Genomic DNA, 20,058 nt, shown 5'->3' on the forward strand with positions numbered 1-20,058 from the left:
CCTCTGTTCTACAATGACATGGGAGTCAGAGAAAGGAACCACTATGCGCTTCCAAGGACCTAGAAGATGGACAGTTTTCCAGGAGACCCCAGGGACTGAGAATAGGTGAGGATTGGGAAAGTGAGTACTTACAGAGATTTTATGTACCGGTATTTTTGCAATATGGTCAATTTCAAGACTAATTTATATTAGGGTGTTACATTTTATGTGCTTTATAAATTATTTTAGAAGGAAAAAAAGATTAAAAAAGGTTTATATGACTGCATTTCTGGTTAGTAAATCTAGAGATGTAGGCAACTTAGATCATATAGAAATCTTTCTAAAAAAAAAATCTATTGGTAGAAATTCGATATCCTTAAATAGTAGATATCGTACAGTTCCACAACTATTATCAGTCTTGACCATGGTTTAACCAGTACAGTTGCTGCTTATAAAAACATAGTTCTGGGTACTGGGCACCCTGAGGCCAGGTGGCTTAGGTGGACAAGCTGGGTGCAGCCTGCATGCTGGGAGAGCCCACAAAGTCTCCCAAAGCTGAGCTCTGTGGGACCAACAGAGAGAGAGCCAGGAGGGTAAATGTTTGTTTTGCTGGTATACTGTATGAGGGAAGTGAACCCTGAACTCGCTTTGTGTTGGAGTTTTTTGGTAAAAAAAAAGTAGGCAGAGCGCTCTGAAATTGATTGAAAATTATGCCTGATATCCTTCTCTGCAGTTAGTGCATTTGAAGCTAATCTTCCACAATATACACAATAACCAACCGCTACCTCCTCCAGTGTGGCCATTTACCAGGCCTGAATATTGTCACATCTGGGAGTACTTTCCAGTTTTGAAAAAGAAAAACAATATTGGCATTGGTTCCAGAAGGCTGTTAAGACTAATACTGCTAAATAATGGCCTTGAAACCCTTCTGCTTTGCACTGGCAGAGATAGTTTTGTGTTTAAGGTGACATATGAACATTAGAACACACTGATCTGCTTCAATCAAATTGGTATTTTTGTGGGTACCATACACCAGTACTTTGTTAAAGAGAAAATACATTTAAACCTTTTTTGTCTTTTAAAGAATATGTGCAAAAAAATTATTAGTAATAAAACTAGGTTCTGTGATTCCTGAAGAAGGATGTTATGACAAATCCAATAAAGTTGTAGTTAGCTCCAAACTATCATTGTTGTAACTTTTGATGGTTGACATGGCTGGTATTTAAGTGTAGAGAAAAGAGTTCAAAGCAGATTTAAAAAGCTGTAAGTTTACTAAATATTCTGATTATATGTATTGACCACCGTGTTTTGTATGCCAAATTTTTTATTATGTCTTTAAGGTCATTTCTTTCAAATTATTGAGTCATATATGCATTACTCTTCTAATTTACATGCACGTTAGAGGCTTAAAACTAATTGTGTTTGTAAGAAAGATTACTATTGATCTGATAATGTGCACACATTTATACAGTCAATAAGTTCACCTGCTGAGCGTGAGGCACCTCACTGGAACTCTGTGTTTTATAGCATTTATGAGATATCAATATATTCTCTGTAGGGTGCCCTTGTTTCACCTTGTGAGAGTATAAACAGTGGTAAAGAGAATTATATGTTACCATGTATTATCTTCTATTCTACATTATAGGGTGCATGGTCACATGATGCATTATAAAGCATTTTGTGCGGTTTTCAGAGATAGCGCAGTGCATGGATGTGAAAATATACATTATAGTCAGTTAGACCTGTTCTGACTGATGCAGATTGGTATATTGGTAAAAGCATTTGTCTGTGGCTGAAATGCATTTTGCCTTGAATGTTAACTTAACGGGTAATAACCCTGAATGAAATAAAGAAAAAAAATGTTGCTTTTAAAATTAATTTTTGCTTATCTCATAGAATAAGGTTAAAGAAAATTGAAGTTCACTTTGGAAAGCATACACAATTATGCACAAGGAAATTTATAAAAATAGGATTGCACGTGATAAGATGATTGAACTGCACAATTTCTGCAAACTCAATAGGCTAAGTGAAAATGTATACGCATAAATAGATGACGTGTGGCAGTTATAATTTCCTGTTACAGACAGGCGTGTCCTGCAGCAAGAAATCGGCCTCCAGGAATCATACTTCTCTTCCAGCTCTGGGTATAGACATCAGTGCAGGTCCAAGAATAAATCAGAAAAAGAAAAGATTTTTCAGATTCATCATTATGTGCATTCATTTCATGAATCTTCCTACATAAAAAGCCTAAAATCCTAGGTGTACCAGTTTTTATTTGGTTTTCCAAACAAAGGAAGTTTAGCACCAAGAGTGCTTTGGATATAGATTTCTTCTGAAAAATGTTCTTTGCAAATTGAAAACCCACTTATCTTGAGTAATGTGTTGATGTGGTGCTGACTTCAATCATTCTATCCTGTGGGAGTAGATAAAAAAATGAAAAATGCATATGATTGAGGGATTGACTTTACCTCACTTAAAAATGATACCCTAATTCAGTGGTCCCTAACCTTTTGCAGGTCGCAGACCACCAAATGCACGGACCCTGGACTGAACTTGCACGGGGAGCCGTGTGTCACTCGAAGGGGGAAAAACTTCCCCCCCCCCCCAGTGTGATGTTCCTAATGCCAAAATGTGCCCACTCTCCCATCGCAGGTTTGAGCCTGCTATGGGAGAGTTGGCGGGTTGTGTCCAGAGACATAACCCGCAAACCTCCCTGAGCCTGCAATGTCTCCGAGAGACTTAGGCTGCGGCTCTGGCCAGTGCGCCCCCCCCCCCCCCCCAAGCGGGGTCCTTCTCATGACCCTGCTGTTGGGTGCACCGACCAGAGCCGCGGCCCACATGTCAGACGGCCTGGGGGTTGGGGACCTCTGCCCTAATTAATATTGTTTTGATAACAATAATGTCAAATACAATGGCTCTACTCCACTATGTTAGAAAACCTAGCTATACTTGGCTCAATTGTCATCTCAATACCAGATCTCACACATGTGCAGATATATTGAAGAAAAAAGTATCTAAAACAATTTATCTCATGCAGGGTTCCTCCAAAGGTTGCCAAGGGTTCTTTGAGCAATGAGCAATTTGTGCCTCTCAAGTTAGTTTAGCTGACACCACTGATATTTTTGGCAATCTGTAAGGGTGACATTATAACCTATGACTACTGTTATAAGAGGCATTCTTTCCACTCACCACCAGGGTAATGTATTGTGAGCTTTTGCTTTATTAATTATAGAAGGGGTTCCCTGAAGATCTGAAAGTTATTTCAAGTGTTCGCCTATATTAAAAACGTTGAAAAACACTGATCTAAAATATTTCTATTTGTTTTGAGCACCTATGGAAGCACTAGAGATGTAGCCTTTCCAGGATGCAGCTGGCAGCCCCTATCTGCATCACTAGTGCCACACAAGAACAAGATGTGGGCAATGCAAAAAGTGTTCATAGGTTTCCCACAGCGACCAAAAAAAATACATATTTTATTGTTCCACTATTAAAAGGTGCAATAGTGGCAAAGGTCCACTTTAATAAGACTCTTTAAGGTTTTTTTTTTCTCAAAATGTTACAAAATTGCTGGCTGGAATGGAAGACAGGGTTGTAAAACCTTGCTAGTGTGCATTAACTCTTTGTTTTGTATCTGGTAGCTAACATAATGGCGTATGGTAACCCACAATGACCAGTTTGATTTAAGAAGTTTACAGTGCTCTGACTGATACCTGATGCTTTCTTGATTTTTTGCTGCTACGGGTGACTGCACATAATAAATTACTTTGTGCTTTATTGGGTAAGGAACTATAAGGAACTTGGCTATAGGTGACATTTACATCTGTAATGAAGCAGAAACTGCAGTCTTTTCCACCCGGCCAGTCCTGGTATTTTAGGCAATTGTGCTTATTATGGAAAATGACAGGGGCCAGCAAAGTCATTGTGAAATTAGTACAGCAGGCACAATATACACACAACAATGAATGCCTATCACTCTTAGGCACAGGTCACTGCTCGGAGTAAATGACTAGACATTTTATAATAACACTGGGCAGATTTCATATAAATCTATTAAAAGGAAGAATAAATTGGAGAGACCTTTTTAAAGGTGAGTCAGTTTTGCTGAATGATTGCACCTTTAAATTTATCTTGCAGTAAATAAATAACACTCTCCCAGTCCCAAGGCCCCAGAGAAGTAATATAGTGTGCTGGTACAGTAAGTACAGACAGGAGTAATCGATCATTCTTCAAACTTGACCTGATTTTTTTTCATACAACTTGTTTTTCTTTTCTCTCAGCTTTTTTACAGTGCCGCAGCGAGGAATCTGCTCCGGTCATAATCTTTGTTTCGAAAATGTTTGCTGTCGATGCGAAAGCTCTACCCCAGAACAAGCAGAGGTACTGTGAGGTTCAGTATTTGTATTAATGTACAACACCTTTGTGATGGATGAATGATGCTAAGATGCCATTATTCTGTTTGCTGTGCATGGACTTGAGTCACTGAATCACTTTAATGCATTGGGCTTAATGTGTGAAAATCATTCTAAGGGGAAACGTCTTGTAACAACCAATTGGATTTCATTCTTTATTCTGAAGTCTAGACTGTTTATACTGACCTGTCCACACTTTTTGGAGATCTGTGCTGTGGAGCCAAAGGAGAGACAATGGTTGCTGCTACAAATGGCAGCTCCATGGTTTATTCTGCCCATGCAAGAAAAATCTAGTTTATTAGCGTGAGGTCATCCATTGTTGGGGCACATAAGAATCAATGTTCTCTATAAGCTCTGAACTTTATTGACTGGGAATATGCTAATATGATCTGGAGCACTAAATGAAACTTCTTAAAGCCTTACTTACAACATCAAAACATAGGTGGACAAAGTCAGACACTGTGTTTTCCTTCTAAAACAGCCACAGCTGGAGTAGAACCAGTATGCTGCTCATCGGCATCCTTCCTTTCAATGTGGAAGCAGTGGTCTCAGTGGTCTGACACCTGTTATTGAATCTGGGCTTCAACTCTGCAGTCTGCCAAACTTATGCTACCTATTGATTGGAGAGCTCTGTCTGTGAATCAGAAGGGGTGTTTCAGACCACTGCTAAGAGTCTGCTGAATATAAAATCAAGTCCTGCTTTTGCTACTCAGGCTGTAAGTTATTTTTTAATGAAAGGAAGATTTTGCATACACTTTGTTTTAATGCACCTGGAATGTATTTGCTATTTTGCCAAAATTTTATTTGGGCTTGTATGTAGTATATTTATGGAAACCATGAGGAAGTTTTTCAAATATTGTGAATTATATTATTTGTATGTTTCCATTTTATAATTCAGTTAAAGCAGGGGGCCCCCAACCCCCGGTCCTAGTGGGCCGCGGCCATCTGACAGCTGGCCCGCCAGAGAACAGAGACCATCGGTGGTCCACGGCTCTGACCGGTCAGGAGAAGGACCTCGTTTGGGAGTGGCGCACCCGCCTACTCTCCCATCGCAGAGGGGCTGGGTCCTGGCATCATGACATCACTTATTTGAGTGACACACAGCTTTCCGCACATGTGCGGTCCGGAGTCTTTAGATTTAGTGGTCCGCAAGCTCCAAAAGGTTGGGGACCACTGAGTTAAAGAACAAATCCAGCTAAAAAAGATCATTGGTGTCAGTTAAACTGACAGAGAGGCACAAATTGCTCAAGCAACCTCTAGTAACCTCTGGAAGAACCCTTGAGAAATACTTATGTGATGACTGTCTTCTCCTAGCAATAATATATAACAGCTCATTCATAAACACTAAAAAATGTCGCTGGCAATCTGCTAGATTTCAAATCACATCTATTAAAAATTACTTCAAATTATTTTTGTAGGTTTGAGGATCAAAAAGGAAGTTATTGGAAAAGCCAGAAATTTCTTATCTTTTCCAATGGGACTTTTTGCGTATCTTTTACCATGAAACAAAAAAGTGAAAATTTATTGTAAGCTATCATAAATTGTAGCTTGTGTTGTATAAAGAACAAAATCCCCAACACCTGGGCTCAGTTGAAAGAACCTAGTCCCAAATACAACTTAAAAATGCAATTGCAACGTAAAGGTTAATATTAGCAAAATAGTGCTTGCATTGCCCGCACTGAACTGAATTTTGATGAGGTAGGCAATCACTGCAGGCTTAGATATTATAAATAATGTCTGCAATGTTTTGCCTTTCACAGGCAAAAATTTTTCCTTTTAGATGCATTGAAATAGATTTAAAACACTCAAAGCAGTCACACATAATGTAAAAAAGGTTTCTCAAGTGTAAAAGCTAACCATTCAGAGGTTTGTGAATACTCTTGCAAAAAGCTATAAGCTACACGAAGGTTTGGTTACAAATCTCATGTGTGACATTAGTCCAATTGACATTTTCTTGGTTGTTGGACTATATTACAGTCATGTGGTGGTTTAACATTCGTATTACCATAATGTGACAAAGCCTTTTCCAGTTCTATACAAACCCATGCCAGCACTACCCTTTCCCTCCGTAAACTATGTAATAATGGTTTGCTAAGCCTCTGAAAGCATTTACCATGAAACATAAGTGCTGTAAATAATTTAATGAACAGTCATACAGGTCAGGATGCTTCTTCATCAAATAACTGTGCTTCAAATTGCTTTTACATCAGAAAAGGCTTATGGGTAATATTGGACAAATACATGGTGCTCATGACAGTGTTAACTCCTTTATGCCTCTGGTGTAGTCTGGGTTTACAATCAAAGACTTTGCCAACAAGTTCTATCCACTTTGGCTCGTTAATATAAAGCCGCTTGCAACATTGAAGTGTTGACATCCAAATTATGTGTAAAGTAAAAATGGCATGCAACTCGTCTGCTAATACCCAGCAATGGCGTTACCTGTTGGAGGGCAAGTACTGCAAGTGTAAAAACAAAGAATCTTCCTGTTACTGTTTCTTTCCTGTTGTGTCTTAATAGGAAGTGGAAGATATCTGTCAATTGCTTCTAACACGCGGATAGAAAAAGAATGTTAACTATAGAGATTTGTAGGCATAAATATGATCAAAGTTCAGTTTTTTTATTAAGTAATGAGTGTACCAATGTTCACCACTAATAAGTATAGCATGAATAAATTGAGTGCAATTTTACACAGAGGTTACCCCAAGTTACCCCTAACATCTACACTTTACAATGGGTTTAAAGCATTTTTGTTTTGTTTTGTTAACCTTATTGCATTTTTTATATTTTTTATGATTATTATCTTGTATTTATATAGCGCTGATATATTACACAGCACTTTACAAAGTCATTTTGTCAAGTCATAGTTACATTGTCATGTCATGAACTGTCCTTCAAGGGGACTCATAATCTAATGTCTACTGTCTATGTAACACAGTATCAGGCCAACTTTTGTGAGGAAGCCAATTAACCTAATTACATGATTTTTGAAATGCGGGAGAAAACTGGAGTACCCAGAGGAAACCCATGCAAACAGAGGAAACATGCAAACTCCATGCAGAGCAAAAACCAAAGTGCTAACCTCTGAGCCATCGTGCTGGCCATATTGATAATTGAACACAATTATAGGTGTAAAACAATGCTCAGCCTCCAGCAGACTGTTTGGCAGAAGTCATATTATGTCTTCTTGAAGAAGGGAAATTACAGCAAACCATAATTTATAGGGGTTTTAATCCTTTCACACTCAATCCAAAACTAAAAGCAAAATTTTTGTCTTTATATTTATAAATCCGTTAAAGCTGAGAAAAACCTCAAATCAACAATACAAGAAAATACTCGTAAAATGTTCAAAACAATGTTACAAAGAGAAATAGTTGATTAGACACTTTAAAATTAAACTTGCCCAGTGATACACCACCAGCTTTAAGAAATCATCTTAAAGCTGATATATTTTGACCTCTATTGACACAAGAATGTGGACTAAATTACAGTTTGGATACTCAAGGGGTATATATATTCATCCAATACTGCTCTGGAGAGATTTACAGATCAAAAAGAGTGTGTTATTTAGTAAAGATCAGGAATGGCAGAACCTTAGTTGAGTTTTTTTGCTGTGTTCCTGTTTCTGATTCTTCTTTACCTTACTGTCTGGTAATATTGTTGTTAGTGGAACATTAAATGAGAAATTGGTTTAGAAGGGCCCTGGATAGAAGTGTAAACGTGTTATGGGTCTTGCCAGCTTTACCCAGGCACAAAACATCAAACATCCTAAAAAATGGGTATTTATAATCTCTGTGGCTTAGGCAGTGCTTACCATTCTCCACTGGTATACATCATACTGGACTTTTTACAGCAGTATCTGGAGTGTTAAACAGGAATAGCGATTCCTAATGTCAAACAAGTCTCATCAGAGCTTGTGGCCTTTATCCACCTAGAATGAACCAACTAATTTTTCTTATTTGGCAATTAACTTCTGTCTGTGTTGGGTACAAAGTATGAATGTTGCACAATTTTGGCACTTTTACAATAATTACCACGGGAATCAAAAATTCAGTGCAAGGCTGTAAAGCTAAATGGGGCCATTTACCATTTTCAATTGTTAATGGTATACTGGCCTGCCTCAGAACAAACATCACAAAGTGTTTGTAATTACATTTATTAGCCTACAGTATTTAACCTTTGCCCCTTTCTGTTGTAGCTGCTGGGGTCAGACTTCCTCTAAATCATAGCTAAGCCTTCCAAATACAACCCCCTCCATTGAGATCACCAATAATTGCAACCTCACTGAAAGTTAGGGGGCAGCAGTTGGTAGTTTCACCATGCACAAAGGCTCCAGTGATACAGTTAAACCAAATCAGAGTGGTGCACAGATATGGCATTTCTGGCTAAAAAAAATAACTTGTTGAGTTGTCAAGTCTTTGGCAGAGTTTCCATATCAAAATGTTTGAAATGGAGGACCACAGTTTGGTAAATTTCTTTGAGCAGACTGCATTGTGTAACAAAGTAAATGGTATATAGATTATTGGAGCCTGATTTATTAAAACTTGCCAAGAATGGAGAAGATAGACTATCATAGGTGAACCTGAGTGATGATTATTATTAATATTGCAGAGTATTTATATAGTACTGACTTATAACATAGCGCTTTACAAAGTCATTAGTCATGTGACTAGTTGTCCCTCAAAGGGGCTCACAATCTCATGTCCCTACCTCAGTCACATGTCTTTATTACAGGCTAAGGTCAATTTTAGGGGGTAGCCAATCAATCTGACTGCATGTGTTTTTTGGGAAACCGGAGTACCCGGAGGAAACCCACGCAGACACGGGGAGAACCTGCAATCTCCATGTAGAAAGTGTCCTGGCCGAGTATCAAACCTGGGAGCACTAACCTCTGAGCCACCTAGTAAATCATTTGCTATTATTTGGTTAATGTTTTAATCCAGGACCAGATCCATTCCATATTTGCTGGTTCTCCTGTGATAGTCTATCTTCTCCAGTCATGGTAAGCTTTAAGTTAAGCTTTTAAGTTCTCGCAGATTAAAAAATAAACACCTAAACCTCTGTAATAAGAGCCTTTTTTGTATGTATTTTAAAATATCTGGAATGAAAATGGGATGTTTGATAACTTACATTCTTCTGCACATGTTACACTTCAATGATTGGTTGCTTATTTGAACGCAGACGATTATTATGTTTTGCTAGTTTGGGGCCACTGGATGGCAGTGTGATGTTCTGCATTTTTTTAAACATGGGCTGTAAAAAGCTGCATGACCTCATAGATTAGCAGTAGGATAATTATCTACTGCTCTGCACTGGTTTGTGTACACTACTAGCTTTCCTGACAGCCTATAAGAGATGTATTGACTTCCGGGCCTGACTGGATCGCTGTAACCCTTTTGCTCCTAATGGGTACTATGCACTCTAAACAATTAAAAAGAAATATTCCCTATTTGTAAGTGCTATTTATTTTTCCTTGCACAAATTGTAAATCATAGGGGCATGGTTTATTTTAAATGTATGATTTCTGCAGCCCTATGCTTTTTTAATGAAGCAAGTAAGCGGAATCTGCCATCACATTTACGTCAGTGCATTGGGCACGTGCGTCAGTGTTACTGAAATCAACATGGAACCAAAGTTTAAATCATTATTGTGCAGGTCAACAAAATGCTATTGGATTACTCAGATAAATCTTGATAAATCATAAAATGTATCTTCAGCACTTTTGTGACTTTGAGGTACCATGGCAGCTTGCTACTTTCTGGATTCATTTGGAAGAATCAAGCCATCAGACTTGACTGCCCAGCTGCCTCCTTAGCTTTAGAGGAAACTTAAATTCATGTGTTTTAGCATCCCCTGGCTGTCTTATGTCCATTTTTTTTTCTATTGTCCTTTTTATGAGAGAATTGTGATTTAGGATAACAAATCATAAAATTCAGTTCTTTGTTCCCTCTTTTTTTCACCTGATTCTTTTTTATTTGTTTTTTTAATTATGGTGACAATCATAAAACTCAAAACTAGATTTCCATTGAACCCTAGGAATCCTCAAGAGCATATTAGGTATAAATTTGTGCATCCCAGCCCAGGGTCTACTCATACCAATAGTTTTTGGCTATTCCTAAGGTTAACATTCTTCCTACTGGGCAACAATATATTAGGCATTTGTCCCACTGATCATCACTCTTTTGTACTGTGAGCTGTGGATATAAATTGATACAGGTTCCCTAAAGACCTGAAAATGTTTTCAAGGGTTCTCCCTTGTTTAAAAGGTTGAGAAAAGCTATGCACAAATAAACTAAATTTGTGATCAAAAGTTTTATTCATTTGAATAGATTTACTGATAGTCATATTTACTACTTGCGATTTACATTTCATCAGCCCTACACTTACATTGTGGCCTCAGTCACCACATTCAAAAAGTTACAATTGTGTAGAAAGAGAGATGTTCGGGACTTGATGCAAAATGCATCATAGCAAAAAATATAATACAATTTGGCAAGTGGATTGATCTCCATATGTCAACAGTGAAAAGTGGCTTTTTTATTCAGCTGATCGCCACTTCTATACACAAGGCCATTGGGATTTGTGTAAAAGTAACAACTACCTTAATGCAATTGTAATTTAAAAGTGTTGGTGGTGTTTTCTCTGGAACATTACTTGGTGTTATGATTGCATCTCCCAAACAACCACATTGTACACTGTTAAACAGTGTTAATCAAGAAAAAGTAACACAATAATACATCATTATAATACAGTCACAGTGATACTTTAATGATTACTGCAGACAACATTCTCACTTCTGCTTAGATTTTATATTTTGCAGTATTACAAACAAGTATTGGGAAATAAATGAATTATCAAATATAGTTTTCTTGAAATTCTGTAGCCAGCAAAATTAGGAAAGTCAGCTGGCATCAATTCAGAAGGCAGTCTAGCCTACATGTAACCAGGAAGTGCTGGAGATTTGTTTTTGGATTTGATATTTTTATATGTAAAATTTTTCTGCACCGTATGTTAAAATTTTGCCATGTTATTTTGGCCACCCAAGAGGTTGCGAAAGGTTTAGGTTTTAAGTCCACTTGAAGAACAACTGTAAACAACAATTAGTTTGCGACCAGTGAATGCTATCCATTTTACATCTGCTCTCCAGAAACTCTGCAAACAAGCTAAAGTGAGTTTTCTATAATCCATCACAGACAGATTTGGTTTACAATTTACAGGGCCCCCAGGGGATACTAGAGCTTCCTTTCATTCTACAACCTCCCTTATATTGGAACAACAAATGGGGGAACATGGACAAGGAAGAAAATAAGAATCCTGAAAACCCCTGGCAGTTTCAAAGCAGGGCAGTATGCCCTACTAGAGTGGAAAGAAATAAGAATCACACAGTAGTTAGACTGAGTTGTGTGGCACAGGTGTTTGAACTTGTACTTCTGTATGGTATATTTTTTTCAAAATGTGAAGTAAAATTAAAGGGGCACTATTAAAAATTTAGGGATGAAGAAAAAAAATCATTACATAATATATGCACATTTTCCATGCTTTGTTTTTGATATGCTGCAAATATCAGACAATTATCTGTTGATGTGCTATATAAACTTAAATGCAAACCTGTTCAAATATGAACTGAGGTATCTACTTATAAAACATCAAACCACATTGGTTTGAGTATTGTGCACAATACAATAATAATAATCAATAAAAACATTTTGATGCTTTTTTAAAACACCTAAAAAATCTAATCACATGGGCTCAGTCTGTATATCTTTTCCCTTATTTTTATGGGTTAAAGTATTTATCATTTTTAACTTTGTTATGGTGGATCAAATTATTGTTGCTCCCAAATGATCTTCTGTTCATGTCTGTTGGCCACCAGTAGATGGCACTTTATCCTCATATAAAGTGCGTAACAAACTTTGGGATAAATTTATAAATTATTTCCCTGTCAATTTGTCTGAAAGTTCACGGAAAAATTTTTTAAATAGTTTTGCATTTCTTGTTTAAAAAGTCAAAAGTGCACTTATGTCACAATACTGAATGCTACATTTGACAATTTTACAATTTTTAAATTTTACAATTCTAGTGAATTATTGAACAAACTTCTAGTGAATTATTGAACAAACATCTATGCAAGTAAAATCCACAGAGGAATAATTTATTATTATATCCCATTATTATTAAATTGCAAAGGTAGAGTTTGCCACACACTTAACATGACAACACAGTGTCATCTATTGGTATGATCCAAGTATAAACAAAGATTAATCTATTTTACTGGAAGCTTTACTTCAAAATATATGGGTTTATACTCAGGTATATACATATGATTTCATTTTTTTTATTGAAGTAGCAAGAGAAAGAGTACAAGTTCCACTTTCCACTACATTTTCAATACAGTATTCATATTAATTCTAACCTTAAAAAGCATCTAACAAAACAGAGGTAAGCTTTGGCAGTAAAAAAAACTTCAAAATATTAGGATATCTAGGTACGGTTGCCACCCTTCTAGTCATCTTTACCTATATGCTACACTAGACAGGTGGGTTCATGTGTATTGCTAGAGATGAAGAGGTAGTGTATCTCAATATTTAGTAGGATGTTATTAAATAGGAGTGGGTTATAGAGGAGATGGGAAGATGGGAGCAGCATTAGAAGAGACATCAAAGGGAGAGGGGAAAAAATAAAGCAAAAATCAAATTTATGAAAATCTGAGCATGGAGAGAAGAAGTGAATAGGTAGCTGTATTAATTGAGGTTCAGAAGTGCAAAGTGGTATACAAGCAGATGTGGTTTCTAGGTTACGGAGCATCTCCTGTGGGAGCTGATAGCCAATGCATTCTGCCATATAAGCAAGCACATCTTAAAAAGTTTTTGGATTGTCCCATTATTTTAGTGGTGCCAATTTCTATCAGTTTGCAATACATAAGCAGCTGTGTTTACCATTTGTATTCAAACCAAGTGGAAGTGATGTGAAGCCAAACATGCTGGACTAAAAAGTAAATACATTTTGCTACAGGTTTCAGAAATTTTGGGAACAATTAAAAATGTGTAGTATATTCTGCAGCTGGTGATCCACATCTGCAATAGTTATCTGAATTTTTGTATACATTTTTAAAACTTATAGTTTATTCTAAACTTCATCTTTAAGGAATGACTCTCCTTTTTTCATGTTTTCTGTTTGACGAGTGTAAGAATAGATGTCAAATGCAGTACTTAGAGGCTCATAAAGGTATGCACATTAGACTATTTATGATTTTCTGCAAGGATATTGTTTGGCTGACTAGCCATATGATTATAGGCTTAGCAGACTTTGACATTTTCTAAAGTAACCAGTCCAGTTCCCTTTTTATGTGGAGCAGTTGATTATAAACAATAGTGAAAAATTGTTATTTTGGCTGTTTTGAGTGATTTTGTCAGCTGCAACTTTCAAATTTAGGAGGTCCCAAAAAATTTTTTATTTTCTGTGTGTGTGTGTGTGTGTGTGTGTTTGCATTGTAAGGAAAAGCAAGCGAGCTATTTGGTAGCATTACGTGCTAGTTTTTCCTGGCTTTTTACCTTTGACAGAGTGATTTTTTTTAGCTGGAAAAGTCAATGATTTCTGAGCCTGGTGGGCTGTTAATTTTTTCCTGATAGTGGAAACATAGCGGTAGTGAACTAAGTAGGGTGCAGAGGAACGGTTGAGGCACAAGACATTCCTCTTGGGAAGCAAAAGCTAAGAATATAAAAGAATTCCATCACTTAAAGAATAGTAATAAAGCAGAGGATGTAAGAAGGTTATTGGAGGTAGGGATAGGTAAAGGAATGGAAAAAGTAAATAAAATAAAAAATGGAGAGAAAAGGTGATGTCCATGTAGTTGAAATTGTATGATGTTTTTGGTTGGATAGTAAGCTGAAGTATTTATCTCAAATTAGTTATTCCAGTGGATTTAGAGTAATGGCTTGTTTCATGATGAGTCATTGCTTTGTAGTTTGTGCTTGCACCAATCAATTTGATGTTTAAAGTGGACTGCTGTCAGGTACCCTTTGACTTCTGGGAGAGCCACTTAACTGTTCAATGGGGTGTGTATATGGGAAACCTGCTCTTAGATGGAGGTAATGGGCTTTATTTATTAAAGCTACACGAATTAAAGAAACAGTTTCATCAGTGAACCAGGGTGATCCAGCAAAAGTTCAATGGATCTGGTGCAGGATTGAAAACATTTGCTAACAAATGGCAAACGACAAGAAAATCCATTCTTAGTTTGCTGGATCCACCCAGGTTTTTTAATGAAAGTGTATCTTCTCCAGCCTAGAGATCTTTGATAAATCAGGCCCATTGTTACATCTCCATCTAAGAGATGGCTTTCTGTGTCCAATTCCTTCTAAAATGAGTATGAAAATGGTGATGATATGTTTACATTTTATGGACTCTCATCTGAATAAAGATTTGACTTTCAATCATAGGGCTGTTGGAACGGACATCTACAATCATTGTTAGTGTATTGGAAAACTGGAACCATCCCTGTACATTTTGAACTGTGCAATAAAGGTTGAGGTGTGTTGATGTAATGAGACAGAATGTGTCACCCACATACACAGAGACTAAATGGTGTGCCCTCCTCAAAATGATGTTGGTATTGACCTTTATTGAGGGTTAAAAAGGATTCCTAGGTCAATAAGGAAATAAATTGGTGTTCGATTTGATTAGAATTCAGTTTAAGAGTATAGTGTGTCTATCCATGACCTGTAACAGAGATAGTAGTGTCATCTGTCTGGCTTTGTTACATGGCAGTGCTGTCAAAAACTGGATAAAGTACTTAAAATGGTTCCCCTGTAGGAATTGCATTTGTGTATTTAGATAGTAGCATGGATTTCTGCTCTAAAAACAATAACGTTAGAGCAACATTATGAAGATATTATCTGTGACACTTTAGATAGAGATGATAAGACAGAAGGGGATTGGGACAAAGGGGTTTCCCCCTCCAGTCCAGTTGTGACACATTGCCCCTGATTCATCAATAAAATCCGCGCTCGCTGGAAGCGCGAAAGTACGCGTGGCCATCGATCGCGGATTACCGCGGTCCTGACTCGAGTGTGCGTGTACACTCGCCTCACTACCAGCCGGATTCCAGCCTTCACAATAGGGAGCGCGAATCTGCCAATTAAGGCGATTAGATTTCAGCTGCGCGATTAAGGAGGAAGAATGATTTTTTTTAGGGGAACAGTGACTTTTAATGCAAGCTCGCCAGTGTAAAGCTGCCGGAGATGCGCGGCTCCGGCCGCGATCTTTTTCAGTTGCTGAATAGCGCGACGGCATACGATTTCGGATCGCGAATACGAATGCGCGACCGATAATCCGATTCTGCTTGATGAATCAGGAGCATTGGGTGGTTGGCTGTGTGCGAAGACTTTAGCCACATCAGGAACTGAAGTCATTGATGATTTCACATATTATAAAGCTACATGCTTGAGGCCTGCAATCACAGAGTCTGGTATAGGCAGGTCTTCCATTACCAACTTACTTTGTAGCTCTGAGATGTGAATTAATGAATTTGGAAAGCTGCTGCTGCTCTGTGGCTGAAAAGTTGGGTGATGCATCGAACTGACCTTAAATGGCCCGTCTACTCTGAACTCGCCTCAACTAGACCAAATCCGAGCTTGTAAACATTTAGCTGCCTGGGCCGCCATTTTTTGTCTTTGTTCTGGAGGCCTTGCATGGTAGAGCAATATTGATTTTTTTTTTTCATCCTAATGCGCACTTATCCTTCCAAAAGAAATCAGCAATGGCAGCCCCATATTACTGTCTTGGCACGTTTCCTTTTACGTCATGATCTTTAAATAAACTGTGTAAGTAGCATGTTATCTGGTAGTATCTATGCACTTTGTGCAATCATTCGATAACAGTCGCTGCTGTATGACCATGGTGACCCTCTATACAAAACAGCAATATTAAATAATGAATGTGTAGAGGGGCAGACATGAGGGCAATGACACACAGCTATTACTTCGTCCAGTGTAAATGAAGGCAGGTACAGCAAATTCTTTAGAACTCTTAAATGTCATTATTGTTAAAGGCTTTCAGCAGGTGAGACTGACTTGTCATTACCGACTGATACAGAAATGTCTTAGCTCCTGGAAGTCTTTTCAAGATTTTCTCATTCAAATCCACAGATAACATTCCTTTTCCTTCCATTATTTTTCTGTAAATGCAGTAACAAAACATTCTACATTCAGTCATTTCATCTCGGAAACAAAATCGTCCTCATTTATATTCCATTATCTCTCTTAAACCACTTGAATTTTAAGACAAGCCTTGGTATCATTTAATGTGTGGAAAACCAAGTGTTTACACCGATAAAATTTATCATTGGCTGCGGTTTACAGGAACAGAAGAAAGAGAAGAAGGAAGAAAATCCAGAGCTCATTTATAAGTCATTACCTCAAGAAAAAAAAATAGAATTGGTTCGGGCTTTAAATAACACCAGGCCTGCTGTCGTAGTGGTAGTTAGAGAAATAGGGGCATTTAAGTAAATGCAGCAATTTTCCCAGTGTTGTGAAGCACTCGATGGCTCCTAGGGGATTGTCAGCGAGACCTGTATCCTTTCTGTCTGGTGTCAGCTCATTGCATATGACTGTGGCAAGCTATGACATTCTTCCCTTCTTCTCTAAATGTCTGTCTTTTCCTTCCATGGCATACAATAACAGGTTGTTGCTGGTTCCTTGTACATAAAGGTCATATTAGAATTTTAAATGGTTCACACCAGGACAAGCCTAATATTGTTAAATTGCATATTACTTTTTATTGTCATGCAGTGTTCTTCCTAGGCATTTACAGTAGAGCTCTGGATACATGTCAGGGAGATCAAATAGTATGGAAGAAGTAACAGTTTTGGTTTCAAGAAATATTAAAGTGTTTGTTATGTTTTTAAATTTGTATAGAGTAGTAGAGTTAAAATTCCTATCGGGCTACTTTTTGCTGTCTGCGCCTCACTAGGTAAATTTATTTTATTTCCTGTCTTGAACATGCAACAGGAGATAAGACAAAATGTCCGCAAAGTGAAAGAAAAAATATTCATGGAGTTTCCGGAACAGATGTTCCTGGATTGTTGAGTAATAGGGGGAAAAAAATTCACCAACAAAGAGCAACACAAAGTGCTCCATTTATAAGACAGGGAATCTAACATTCCCTCAAACAATCCCTGGTGGCAATCTGGTACTGCCATTGAAACACCTGGACCTGGAACATTTACACGAGCAAAGGTCTGATTCCCTGTTTTCACAACATTTTGGATTCCCCCTCACTTCCTGTCTTAGTGACAGTGGTTAGCTGGACAAAAAAAATTAGTAAATCTCACCAGATTAACACATTTTTTAGAGCCCATTCACAAATTTTGGGGGATCTTGTTTTCATTATAATGCAAGGTTGGCTCAGTGGTTACCACTCCAGCCTTTGCAGCACAGGTCACAGGTTCCTATTCTGGCTAAGACTCTGTCTACGAGGAGTGTGTATGTTCCCCTGTGTCTGCGTGGGTTTCCTCCCACATTCTAAAAACCTACAGATACGTCATTAAGTCTAAGGACAATTTTTTTTTAGGCCAATTAACCTTTGACTTTGGTAGGGACGTTTGGTTGTAATCCCCTCTGAGGGACCGTTAGTCATATGTCTGTGACATTTTTAAAGCACTGTGTAATATATTGGCACTGATAAAATACTGGATAATAAATAATAAGAATAGAAATCTATTACACAATAATATGTTTATTTTAATGCACTTTTATGTATTTCTGTTCGTTTTAATAGAAGACATATCTGGCAAAAGATTAAATGTGACTTGTAAACTGGACCCCATAGCACAACTTCTGTGGGGTTGTAGTGATCATCAGGCTGTGATTCAAAAAAACTCAACCATAACTATTTTCGTGTTGAGTGGGTTGCTGGTTGTTTAATCACCTGTTGGCTTCCTAGGAGATTTCTTTGGTGGTAAGCCTACCACCATTATTCCCATCATTGCCCTAATATTTAGGGCTCGTTGTTTTGTAATATTGTAAAAGAAAAAAAACTTCATGAAAAAAATATATTTTGTATGATGAGCCAAGCATCACCTTTTAAACTTTGTGAAATAACATATGTAGAGGAATGTTTCCAGCACTCGGTGTACAAATGAAGTTTTATTGGCCCTCTCGGAGTCTTCATCCCACAGTGGAGTGTTTTGGCTGAGTTTGTAGACTTTTGTAACGAGTCTGTTCCCAGTTTATGAGACTTAAAATAAAAATGTGTTTAATAGATTCATTAGTTGGGACAGGGTGGAAGTAGCAACTCATAAAGAATAGTTGATCTCCTTTTTTTGTTTCCATGTCTGAAGATAACTGATCTAATGGCACACCTGAGTTCCAGCAGCACCCTGATGTTTAAAAGCTTGTTTGCCCTAGGTGTTGGTAGATGACACATGTCTCACTGAGATCCAGGTTTTCTGTTATCTGCTGTTTCAGCAAGGTTTGCACAGCTAAGGAGAATTTGTATGTAAAAAAAGGGCACAATATAGGGTATATTTGGGACATTCAATGTGGTGAGGGTGCACAAGCATGACTATGCAAGTAGTTAAATTCAATACAATTTTTGATCACTTTATCACTTGTTTAAAATATTTTGCAGTTTATTGCAATCTCAATCACATGTGTCTGTTACAAAAGCAGTTCAGATATATCTCTAATGCAATTAAATGGCTAAAATACTCACCACAAGTCTCTCCTTTCTGATAGAGAAGCCCAGGTATGTTGCCGTGTGTTCTCTGTTCAAGTTTAGAATTAAAGTCTAGAATGGCTATCCCTTTTAACATATTTTTCCAGCAGCATTTTCCCATTTTAAAAAACTTTAAAAAGATATCTTTTGTTTTTTTAGCATACATATCACTACTTGCATGGTAAAATTTTAAAATGTAAGAGAAGCTGTTTTATTGGTTAGCTTAAAGTGTATAGAGTGATTGGAAAGATAGATTGTCATGGAGGACCCTGGCTGGATTTGTTTGAGGACTGAAAACATTTGCCAACTAATAACAAATAATTTTTATAAAATCCATTCCAGGCTTGCCGGTCTTACCCAGGTCTTCCCTTGATAGTCTATCTTCTCCAGTCTTGGAGAGCTTTAAAAAATCCCTATGTATAGCCTACATTTTTTCTTTAGTTTTAGATTGAATAGGTAAAAGTTAAAACATCAGTCAGTTTATTGTTTGCTTATTTAAAGTGTATGCCCAGCCTTTTTTTTAATATCTTTTATGTTTTGTGTTTAGCACAGTGAGGGGTTTCAATATCTGTTATTATTGGTTATTTAATGCTGTGTGCACCTAACTAGGTGGATTTCCCTTCACTTCCTTTTCAAGAGATGCAACTGGAAATGGGAGATCTCCAAAAGCTACACGATTTTCATGCTAAAGAAATGTACTTTCAACAGGTGTCCACATTGTATGACTAATAAAGTGAACCTCCACAGAATGCACACAGGCAGCAATAATAATTTGACAGTGGGTCCAAGCATTCCTTCTTTCTCCTAAACAAAATAAAACATTGAGTAAACAAGCGCTTCTCAACCAGGGTTCCTCCAGAGATTACTAGGGATTCCTCGAACAATGAGTAATTTGTGCCTCTCAGGTGACACTAATGATCTTTTTGGCTATCTGTAAGGGTGACATTGTATCCAATGG

The 20,058-nt window shown here is 37.4% G+C and overlaps 1 protein-coding gene across 1 annotated transcript in view; it reads left to right on the forward strand.

Moving 5' to 3' along the window:
- LOC140322554 (elongation factor-like GTPase 1) overlaps positions 1–20,058 on the forward strand; it is a 59,326-nt gene that overhangs the window by 30,499 nt on the left and 8,769 nt on the right. Inside the window, exon 11 of the mRNA XM_072399109.1 lies at positions 4,257–4,356. Within this exon, the coding sequence (XP_072255210.1) occupies positions 4,257–4,356 (100 nt within the window). The remainder of the gene's footprint in view (positions 1–4,256; positions 4,357–20,058) is intronic.

The sequence above is a fragment of the Pyxicephalus adspersus genome, chromosome 2, assembly GCF_032062135.1.
Source record: "Pyxicephalus adspersus chromosome 2, UCB_Pads_2.0, whole genome shotgun sequence".
NCBI classification, from domain to species: Eukaryota; Metazoa; Chordata; class Amphibia; order Anura; family Pyxicephalidae; genus Pyxicephalus; species Pyxicephalus adspersus.